Below are 12,399 nucleotides of genomic sequence, written 5' to 3' on the forward strand. Positions count from 1 at the left end.
TCTTCAGATCCTCTTCAGGTCTTCTGCCTAAACATTTGGCAAAAATGTAACTCCCTTGATATAACTTCTTCCTTCAAGTTAACTCTAAACCCTTGGTTAATTAATTTTTAATTATAAGTTTGTTAAAGATGACTTAATGTAGTCTCTTCCACAACTAGGACCATCATTATAAGATCATTAAATATAATTTCTGGATATTCAGACTTGATTTGAATCGACTGGAGTTGGACAACCCACACAAAAGCAAAACCTGGCATGTGTTTCAAGAGGACTTTGGAGTCACTGTTGAATTGGAGCTTGATCACATGACAAAAGCCTACTGAGAGTCTCTACTTACATGGTACAGTACTAGTATCACACCCATTTTTTAGTTAGATCTGACATAATAACAAACCAGAATTGGAGACTGACTTTGAGATTTGGGACTTAAACATAAAAAAAAAATTCTACTCAAGAAATTTATCAAAGCCATGACCTTTGAAATATGCATTTTGAATAAAATAAAAACTAGAAAGTAAATTAATGAATAGTCAAAATACATTCATGAAAAGGTATGCTGATACTGTACTAGGGTTTTGCTGCATTTAATGTATACCTGTATATCATTTGATTTATGTTTACGATGGACTGGAACAAAAATTTTAAATTTAAGTTTGTAATGGTCGTGGACTTGAATCATTGGAAAGTCAAATTCTGGGCTTGATATTGTTTTGCTGTACACTCTGAAGTGTAGTGAGGTAACATTCTCAGTTATGTAGATTGTCTCACTATGTTGTCTAAATGTCTTATAGAAAAAATATTGTGTAATTTACTACAGGTATGTTTTTCTGCAACCCAAAACCTTGGTATATGCACATACCAACATTACAGTAGTACCCCAATTTTGTGTTTTAGTACAGTAATTGTGATGTGATATGAAAGGGTATTGGTTTATTGACACCGTGTCCTCATTCTGGCAGTTTACAGGTTAGTAAATTTCTTCTCTGATGTATTATGAGCCTGGCAAGATTATAGCCAACATCCTAATTGTATATATATTGTACTGTATACTGGTCAGCAGTCATTACTCTGCCTGCATGAAAAATGGCTATAACGTGATGATGATGATGGTAGTGTCAGCACCAGGTTAATCACATTTTTATGAAGTAACCTTAATAATAATGTGAATATTGTACAGACAGATCTTGATGCCTTAAGAGGTATTTCATAAAAAAAAATGTGATAAACCTTCATTTTGTATGCCCATTTGCTTCTACAATACTACAATACATAACAATATATGATTTGTTTGCTATTTCTCAGGGTTTTTTTTTTCAATTTAATAGAAACTAGGTCAATTGTAACTCATTACACACACACACACGAGATATCATAGGGAACTCACCCCTGGATCCAGACCTGGAACCTAACCTATCCTACCTGTAATTTAGCCATATCTACCTTAAACTACTGGTAACCTAACAAAACCCAAACAACACCTAACCTAAGCTACCCTTAACTTATCTGTAACACAATTTAATGAACCCTTAACCTACCTATAATACTAGCTAACTTAAACTACCCTTAACCTATCCATAACATCAGCTAACTTAGCTGCCCATAACCTACCTTTAACATATCCTGATTTAAGGTACCCTTAACATACCTGTAACATGAGTTAATCTAACCAAATCTGTAGGTTTAGTATGAAAATTTGGTTCTGGGTTCAGGTCTGACTATTAATTTACCCATATCAAAACACAAAATAATTTAGTAAAGTATTTGAGATTATTGCTGCTCTTATCAACAGGAATTAATTTAAAGAATTTAACCAATGTATTAGTGATGAGAAATCATTGAGTTGAGATTAAAAAATTCATTCATCAGATTAACCTTTTGTTTTATTAATGTTATGACTTCAGTGGATATCATCATCCATAACTGTAAATAACTTGTAATAGACATCTTTCCTGCAGCTTCTGGAGATAATGAATGTGAGGACAAAGTACTGTAAGTTTCTAAACATTTTACAAAGTTTTGCATCTGATTTAAATCACTGTGCTCAATATAAGTCTTTATAACCTTTTTAAAAAAAAAACTTAGGCCATCAGATGATCCTGTCCATTATTGCAAGTCATCTCACAGTATTACATAAGATATATTCCAGAATAAGTGACTTCTGTTTTTTCCATCAGTAGTTAGATTTTTTTAAAACATGAAAGACTTGAAAAGTGCCCACGACAAGTACATTGAAGACTAAATAGAACAAAATTAGGTAAGGCTGCAATCAACAGTTAGGATTGAGATGTAAAAAAAGCTCCAGCAGTGTTGTCAAGTTGTAAAATTTATAACATTTGTTGTAAGGTTCTTGTAAAAATCAGCTGTAGTACTGTAGTGATTTTATGAAAATAAATTAGCTGCTGTAAAACAGTGGTCTTAAGATATTGCTTTAGAACAAAAGAGTTACTGTATAACAGTGTGTGCAAGGTTGTGCATATTATGTCAGGGTTGGTAAATATACTCTGTTCACTTAAGGTAGACATCTGGGGGCGAACAAAAGGACGTTCAGAATTGGCAGACACAACCGGGATAAAATGGGGGTGGCGAGTGTTGAGAGGTAGGTGTCAATTTGGTTACCTACCATTTATCGACCACTCGCCACTAGTGAACCATTGTCTCGGGCACAGAGCTCGACTATCTTTCGCAACCCTTGTCCTCTCGCTATCTCTAAATTCCTTGGGGTTTCTTACAGTGGTATGTTTAATATACATTGTAATATTAGTACATACAGGATTTAGAAACCAATATTTCAGGTACAAATCATCATTAATTTATTAACAAGCCTTAATTTATAAGGCTAGTGGATGCAATAAATTTTCATATATACCCTGTCCTGAGTATTAAGTGAAATCACAAAGAGCTGAAGATTTACCAAGTTCCCCAGGCATTATTGTATCACCCATTCAGTAGCTTTCTTCACAATGTCTCAAGGCTCCAGATGTCTAGGTTAAGTGAACAGAATATACAGGGTAGTAGTGACACTGTAGTAGAATGTAAAAAAAAAATAAGTGAATCTTACTCCCTGAATGTCAATGAAAATAAAAGAATTGTTATTGATAAAAAGAGTTTTAAATGGATAAAAATATTGATTTCAGTAACTGTAATATTACCCTGGTCAACATGGACCAGCTTATCTCCTACCAGCCATAGATCTTATATTGGATATATAGGAAAATGACCTGTTTCATATAAAACCATATAAAGTACCAAGTAATTACAGTAAACTGTATGCAGTAATTATAAAATTCCATACTTTTCCATTTTGTTTGTGCATACATATATTTCTTTTTTGTAATTGGTAATTTTTTACAGGGTAGAAGGAATAATACCAACACCCCTGTCATGTCCTCCTGCATTCACAGCAGGTAACAGTGAGTCGTGCTTACATGCCTCAGTTACCAACTGTTTCATCTCCCTTAAGAATCAGATGTTCCACATACTGACTACCTTAAATCTGATGTCTCACTATCTCAAACCCCAGAACAATCTGAAGTTTATAAATGATGTTTCAATTAGACTACAAATATTTCAGTACCCGACACGAGTCAAATGTTTCCCTTACTATTTCAACGTCCCCCATAGTCAGGCATTGAGTTACTACCTCAATAATCCCATAAGTCATGTTTGTCAGTTACCATTTCAACTCTCAGGAGTCAGGTATTTGTCACAAATTCAGTACCCTCAAGTTAGGCGTTTCAATTGCTAACTTAACACCTTCAAATTAGGGAAAATCTCAACATCATCGAGAGTTAGTTGTTTCAGATACTATCTGAGTATCCTCGAGTCGGTTATTTCATAACTGTGTCTCGCTTTCAAGTCAGACGTTTCAGTTCCTGTCATGATACCTCCAATGAGTGAATTCGTATGGAAACAAAGTTGTGCTACTTTACTGAACTAAGCACCATTGGTCAATTTCCTATCTGTGTCTAAGATATTGGTTCACTTAAATTTTAAAAGCTGTATACACATACATACATACATATGTACATATGTATGTATGTACGTACAGTCCCTGATTTACAAAAAAATTCTGTCCTTGAAAACCTTTTTGGAAATTGGATCCCATTTTCCCCAGATTCCCATCGTAAAAGCTGAGATACGTTAAAAACACCACCTTCTCCAAAATGTCTAAAAAGGTTAAAAAACATGTTTCTAATGAAATTTTTTTTATGTACAGTCCTCCCAAGAAAGTATTGCTAGATTTTATGTTGCTACATCATTGTAAGTTGGTACACCTGCTCGCCATATCAACAACAGCTAGAGATGGGGGTAGAATTGGGGGAGGGAGTTATCCTTGTATGGCATACTAAATACTTCAATATAACAAGAAATCCATTAAGCTATATCAATGTATGTATCGTGCTGGGTAGTAGCAAGGCATATGTAAACAAGCCACTGGCTGATGATTACAATAACACTGAAATATACATTAAATGGAAATGTTTTGGAACATCATAACTGAGACTGAGACAGACCTCGAATTGGACATTTCACAATTATGTCGTTGTACCAATGGAGTTTCACAATACAGTATACCTATTTGTGTTGTTCACAAAATGTCTGACTTATGAAGAGTGACTAAGCAAATAGTACTTGATATTAGAGTGAAAAGCTACAGCAATATACAGTACAATATATTGTTCTACATGGGATATGCCATGTTACTAATATGTAAATTGCATTGGTTTAACACCAAAATAGAGTTTCAAATTTAGGGATTTGCAGGCAACAGAACCCCCCCATCCACCAACACCAAGACTTTCGTGGTTATAAGTTTCAGTGTGGCACCAGTTGTTTCATGGCGCATAACCCATCGTGATACTGTGGGTTTGCTCACCCCCGTTTGCCGTGCTATATCAGTATTATGTATACCCTTGCAGTAAAGGGCAATGATAGCTCCTCTAACATACTGCGATGTCTCTTCAATAATTCCTCGTTTATGATCTTAAGCCTAGGAGGATTCACATCGTTAGAAAATGTATACTGTATACTCATTCATGCTCAAAGGTCGCAGATGAAGAACTACCAACTGTTCAGATATTGGTTAAGCGACATTGCTTGGAAAGCCTCGAATCCCATCCACCCCATGGCTTACAATACTCTTTTGGGGGACTGTATAGTATTGCAATTGGGTTTGTTTTTTCACATTGCTTTCATAAAAAAGATATACAAATTGTACATGACAACCTTCTAGATTAGTGGAGATCTGTCAGTTCACAAATAGCCAGGAGGAAAATACACACACAGTCTCAAGAAATCCTCAATACCACAATGTTCATACGGTAATTCCTTTATGGATTCTTACATATATTACATGCTAACTCTATTCATGTCATAAGTGGTAAAAATGTGTATACGTTCAATATATGGTGTTGATGGTAGGGTGTGGTGGGTGGCTCAGGTGGTCAGTTATGAAAGACCATGTGAGGATGACCATGCATATACCGTACAGTACCTCTCAATTGTATTATATATAATATTTAAAAAATATTTTTATGTAGTGTATTTCATATTTTTTATTGATTTATAAGTACAGTACAGGTATTTCTGTATGAAAAATAAACTCAAGTACCCTCAAACTTCCTTGCTAACAATACATCCCCATAAACCATAATCCATTGTTCCTTATGGGAAAATTTCACAATTTCACACATTGCAAAGGTTTTCAGGAATGTAACCCTAGCTATAATTTTTTACAATTGGGTCAAAAGTTTGTTCCCTCCCAAAATGAAGCAGCATTGACCCCAAACAAGATACAGGTCTCCCCTATTTAGGATCATACTTTTTACGCGGAATGTAAACACGGGAAGCGAATATTTCTTTTCACTTATCAAATCCAGGATAGTGGATATGCGCAGAAACTGCTTTTCCGATATCTGCGCAGTTCACCTACCTGCACGCCGCCTCACGGCTGCTATACGAACTGCAATCCTACGCTTTGTTTCAATGTGATCGCATCTGCCCTTGCTCATGTAACAAATGTTATTATTAATCGTTGCACAACTATGTGATTGCTGATACTTTGTTGTTACTGGTTAGAGTAAAACATTATCATTCACATTTTGCTCTGTTTTGGTGACTGAAGTGATCAATGTACAGTAACTCTGTAACTTTGAAAATGGCTCGCAAGCATCCTGCTGACTATCCCGCCTCTGGGAAAGGCAAAGTCTTCGAGGAATACTGTGGCTCTGGAGATGAAGTTGAACATTATTAAGCAGTAGGCTTGTTATTATTAATGTGTTGAATGTTGTTTATTTTTTACTTGTATTTAATTAGTGTACTATCCATTTTTTTGTGTTACATGTCTGTATCGGACAGGCCAGGACCATATCCCATTGAAACCCATGTTAAAAGGAACCTGATTTACATTAAGGTTTTCAGGAACGCAACCCTACGTAATTAGGGGGACACCTGTAAAACAACACAACCGCACCAGATAACAGTCAAGGTAGTTAAGTTCGGAGACTCATTCTTGCGAACAATTGTCCTTGACTGTAAATAACGTATGTACAATAGCCTTGGGTTATTTCATGACTTTTTATTTATATATATTTTTTTTCACGGTTACTTAAATTACAGGGCATTTATTCACACACACTCGCATTATATACTCTTCATTATTGTCAATATAGATGAATATTGTTCATGATTTCCCTGTACTGTATCTGTTATGTGTGCCAGTATTGTCTAATTATTTGTAAGATTGCCAATGTTATTGAAAGGTGGTCGCAGTGTTGTAATGGGCACTTGTATTATTATTTTAACTGAAACAACTGTTCACTACTACCAGAGGTATATCCATTGGTGTGTGAAGTTATTAATAGTAAATTAAGATATGAACTGTTCCAACTGGGACCTCACTCACATATCACTTCAGGTCTTGGGGTGGTTGGGAGCCCTTCAATGTAAGGTCACGTGAGATTACTGTAGAGGAATATGTGACCTCCCATCATGTAAAGAATAGAAAATCAGGCTCATTAGCACAGTATAGGTACTTTAAAAAAAATATTTCTTATGCTTTATAATGTATTTTAATATGTGAAATATGAATTAATTGTTACCATGACTTTTTGAGTTAAGAACCTCACAAGAGAGACCATGCAGCATGAAGAGCTGCCATCATGTAATTGTGGTTCGCACATGCAACTCTGGAAAAGACCATAAAATGATGATGATGATCATATGTACAGTAGTGAACAAGAGTTCGTTCCCTGTAGTAAAACTGAGTCACGGCAAGAGTCTCCGAACTTACTTACCCTGATTGTCATCTGGTGCGGGTGTGCTGTTTTATCTCATTTGGGGTTGATAGTGTTTGATAATGGGAGGGAGCGAACTTTTGATCTCGACTGTACATTCCCCAGCATAAATTCGTTTCAACCCTATATGCATGATGTGAGCCAGGTGATCTGGTAACACTGTATGGGGAAGAGTCAGATTTGTTGTTAATGACTAGTTAAGTTGTATTATTACAGATTGCCTCAGAATCATTTGTTGAATGTAATTAATTGGCATCAGATGTACAAAACACAGCAAAAAAAAAAAGTTACTGAGAAGAATGTAACATTGCTGCTGGATGGTTCATTACTGGGGATCCAGATGAACAATTATAAACAACAGTTGTCATACGGCAGCTGCCAACAAGTCTTTTTTATGGTTAATGGATACATTACTACCATCCTTTTCACTGACTTTTTTGCAAAGAATTATAACAAATGGAATTGATATTCATAAATATTATGGTAATGTACTTGTAAATGTGGGAGCATTGTGATACTTTTTACTTTTTTTAATTTTATCCTCTTCACCACTGATCAGCTCGTTAGTCGCTTGGGCAGTCGGTCATGTCTCTGTTTTGCACTGTTGGCAAGTACTGGGCATACACTGGCTCCTGAATGTATCTGAACCTGTTCCAGTGTTGGTCAAGTCTGGTCTTGAAACAGTTCACACTTGGTGTTGTCACAACACACACTGGCAGGTTGTTCCAAGAGTTCACAACTTTCACTCCAATAAAGTTCACCCTCGCAGTTTTCTGGACTGGCGGCTTCTTCAACCTTGAGTTGTGACCCCTTGTGGTGCCCTTTGAGATGTTTATACACCTCAATTAGGTTAACCCTTGCCCATCTGTAGTATAAGCTAGGCAGTTGCAGGCTCTCTAATCTCTCTGGGTAGCTGAGGTACCGAAGTGCAGGCACCAGTCTGGTGGTCCTCCTTTGGACATTTTCCATTAACTGACAGTCCCTAGCATATCTCGGGGATTACACATCGTCACACGTACATACTGTACATACATACAAAGCACTAAACATACCATTGTCATCCCGCACACAAAAATTAAAAAACATACACAAAACAATGTCGGGCATAACACAGTGTAAACAGTATGTGGGATGACTGAGAAAATATTAATGACCAATAATGAATTCCAATCAACTGAAAATCAATACGTGTATAAAACATTTAGCAAGCATAATCCTCAGTACAGTACTAGGTAAAATGGAATGAATCTGAATATCACACCAATATATATAAATACTATGTATGCACTGAAATTTTAAAGTTTCCAATCCACATTCATTGCTTATGGTAATGACAAACTCTATTTCAGCAAAAGTCAAATATTTGGCTGAAGTTCATATTGGAATACTGAATTCACCATGTGTGGTAGTTAGTGGTAATCCTGGGTGAGTGTTGTCATGGGTGGCTGGAGGGAAGCATGACCCAGGGTAAGGATAAGTGTATAATGTGACATAGGCAGCCCCATTAGTTCGGTCATTTAATGAGAGCAAAGTGTATACAACAATGGTAAAGGAACAACGTTGCCAGGCAATGTGATGAGTATATTGATGTTAAGTGACCTTATCAATCTCATGTTGGCTGGTTACAGTGTGCACCTGACATCTATAGTATATTCATTAGGGCTGAATATTATGATTAGGATTGTTAATCATTTAAATTGTAAAATTACCTGCATGTAAAATATGACTTACATTGACAAGAAATGAAGATGTTCCAGTGAGAACATTTCCCGACATGCCACCCTTGTTTTACCACAAATAAGAATGGCTGTTTCACTTGCAAACTCTCTTGAGTAGCTGTTCGGTCATCTGCCTACATTTTCTCATGATTCATTTAGTAAGAGAAAGTCATCTGCAAACATGTGGTTATTTAAATATTGTCCATTCATATTAATCATATATATCTTTAATACAAGTGTATATCCATATTCTTAAATTTTATTCACCCCGTTCCATCTCCATTTACACTCCCTAGCCCCCCTCCACACACACACACACACACACATTATTACCACATAAATGAATTTCTGCTTGTTGCTTCAAATTCCCTAGTCTCACATTCATGGGGTTTATATTTGTGGGCGAGTGTCTAACACAGAAATATCTGGGACTGTTCATCTGATACCAATCGGTTATATTCAACAAATGATTGAGGTAATCTGTAGTAATACAACTTAAATAACTAGTCATTAACAACGAATCTGAATCTTTATCATAGTGTTACCAGATCACCTGGCTCAGATCATGCATATAGGGTTGAAACAAAATTCTTCTAGTGACTGTGTGCATTCCCTTCCCCCTAAATAACCCGTTTTGGATTTGCCTCTATAATAGGAGAGCACAGAGGGATTCTATTATGGTTAATTATTCACTCCTTGAGTGTATGTCATGTAAATATTTATTTATAAATAACAATTATCTGTACAACTGATTTAAACATATTTTATTACATTTACATGTTAGATTTTTTATTAGGGTGCTGCACCTCTGATCTTTCTCTCCAGCATATGGATATACAATCTGCTGTGATTTGTTATAAAATGTTGAACTTTTTACAAGGAATATTATTTACCATTGAAGTTTTCAATTTGTTGCCAAGATTTTTTTTCCCCACTTAAAAGCACAGGAACAACACTTGTACAACCTCCCTGAAACATTCTTTGTACTAGCTGCCTCCACATTATTACAAGATGAGGACCAACAGTAGTGCTCAGAATACTTGAAGAAGACTGATGCTAATAAAGAAACCGCTGCCATAAATTGATACAATTAGATTTTTTAAGTAATTAATTTGTTAAAAGATTTGAAGATTGAGAGGCAACCATGTCATCTGTGACTACCTTCCAATGCCTAAAGTAGAGCAGTGGGCCCCAACCTGTAGTTCATGGGAGCTTATGGAGCCCGCAAGGGTTTATTAAAAATTGTGAATTATTTTTGGATTCTTTGTAAGAGTGAAATTAATGAAAATATGTAATAACTTGATACAACTTTATAGTTTGAGAGAGAGAGAGAAGAACTTCGCGCTTGTCCCGAGTCTGTCGTGTATTTACCCCAGACCGAGCACAAAGAGAGAGCCAGCCTTCTCACTGGGGTAAATACACGCGTCCTGTCCAAGAGTAAATGTAAAAAGTATGTAACTGGTAACAGTTATACATGTAAAACTGCAAATAACTGTACAGTACACTGTATATACGAGATAATTTTTTCTTGAATGTAGATCCAAAGCTTTGGTGCCCTCCACTATATTTACAATGATAAATGTGGCCCAGAGCCTACAAAAGGATGGGGACCACTGCCTTAGAGGGTAAACACATGGCAGAAAATAAGAGGTAGAGGTGCAGGCAACACTGGAGAAAGACAGAAGGAAGAGGGAAAACTTAATAAGATAAGATGATACTGAAAATTTTGATCTTGAAAATGTCTTGCTTCCAAGTGATGGTGCATGAATGTGCCAAAAGACAAAAACATCACTGGGAGTTCAAAGAAAATTCTCATGGATAAATAATTATACAATTGCCATAAATAATTAGCATCAACACTAATACCCCTAAATATGGGAATGTGCGTACAGAGGGTCCTCGACTTACGAACGTCTGACTTACGAACACTCGCTGATACGAACGAGGTTAACCTTGAAATTTATAGTACAGGTTGTACCTCTCTAGTCCGGCATTCTGTGGTCCGGAAACTCCCGTGGTCCAGAACGATTTTAGTTTGTCCAATAGGTAGATAGGCAGCTTTTTTTTTTTTTTTTTTCTGAATTATTATTATTACAGGAGTATTAAATTTTTGCCCCTCAGGCCCCAATGTGGGTCAGTGACCTATGCCCGGGTAGGCTAATCCCCTTAAAAAAAACAAAGCTGCGGGAAATTAAGGTTTGTTTACATCCGGCAGTTCGGCTGCTCTCTCTCTCTCTCTGTGCTTGTCTATACAGAGTACAACATTTAACCCTTCAATATATATGAGCAGTAAATAAGTGTTGCTTTCATATTCTTATGTAGAGTAACGACGATATGTTTTCACATGTGCGCACTTACATACGCACAGTCTCACTTTTTTTTCTTTACCATTAATGGCTAGCTACTTGTATTGCTTCATTTACAAGGTATTACATTAAATAACATTACTTCAAACAACCATATTAATTTTTTTACATTAATTTTACTACAGCTACAATCAGGGTCTTATTTTCTTCAGTTTTATATGTAGAACCAATCAGTCACTGGTTTTGTAAGCTTTAACATAAACAATGCCGGCAGCTGTCTCTTCTCCTCTAATATTCCACGTATTATTAATAAATTGTATTGTTAATTTTGCACACACAAACATTTATTCAATAAAAACAAATTCAGAAACATTAATTAAAATATATATGAACAGGAAATAAGTGTTGGTTTCATATTCTTATGTAAAGTAATGACGATATGTTTTCACGTGTGGGCACTTACATACGCGATCTCTCTTTTTCTTTACCATTATCGTTAGCTACTTCTATTGTTCCTTTTATGAACATTAAATAACATTACTTAAAACAACCATATTAATTTTACTACAGCTACAACCAAGGTCTTATTTTCTTCAGTTTTATATGTAGAACCAGTCAGTCACTGGCTTTGTAATCAACGAAAACAATGCTGTGTCATTTCCTCGTGTGTTTTAATATTCTACGTATTATTAATGAATTGTATTGCTCATTTTGCACACAACCATTAATTCAATAAAAAAGACACTCGGTAATAAACAATAATGAATCTTTTGTACATAAGAGAAATGACGCTGTTTACACGATTATGCACGTCGTCTGCACGTTGGCGGGCCGTTCAAACTCGTCGAAATTCAAGTTTCCGCCGTCACAATTTTTATTTATTTATTTTTGTTCCAATAAAATACGTTAAGAATTAAAAACTCGCGAAATTTGAGAAGCTACTATACTACATTTAACCCTTCAATATGTCTTCAAATAGACCATGATGCAGAGAAAGTGGTGCTAGTGCTTCCAAGCATAAGCACAAGTCACTATCTATCCAGGAAAAGGGTGAATTTCCATGGTCCAGCACCGGTCAGG

The 12,399-nt window shown here is 35.9% G+C and overlaps 1 protein-coding gene across 4 annotated transcripts in view; it reads left to right on the forward strand.

The window, feature by feature from the left end:
• The window catches only part of LOC121871186 (phosphatidylinositol 3,4,5-trisphosphate 3-phosphatase TPTE2-like), a 47,421-nt gene extending 39,832 nt beyond the window's left edge, over positions 1 to 7,589 (forward strand). For all 4 annotated transcript variants that reach the window (XM_042373351.1, XM_042373354.1, XM_042373352.1 and 1 more), the window contains one exon: positions 203 to 7,589. In XM_042373351.1, the coding sequence (XP_042229285.1) occupies positions 203 to 323 (121 nt within the window). In that variant the 3' untranslated portion in view covers positions 324 to 7,589. The remainder of the gene's footprint in view (positions 1 to 202) is intronic.
• The last annotated feature ends 4,810 nt before the right edge of the window (positions 7,590 to 12,399 follow it).

This window comes from Homarus americanus, unplaced genomic scaffold (assembly GCF_018991925.1).
Source record: "Homarus americanus isolate GMGI-L3 unplaced genomic scaffold, GMGI_Hamer_2.0 scaffold40565, whole genome shotgun sequence".
Lineage (NCBI taxonomy): Eukaryota > Metazoa > Arthropoda > Malacostraca > Decapoda > Nephropidae > Homarus > Homarus americanus.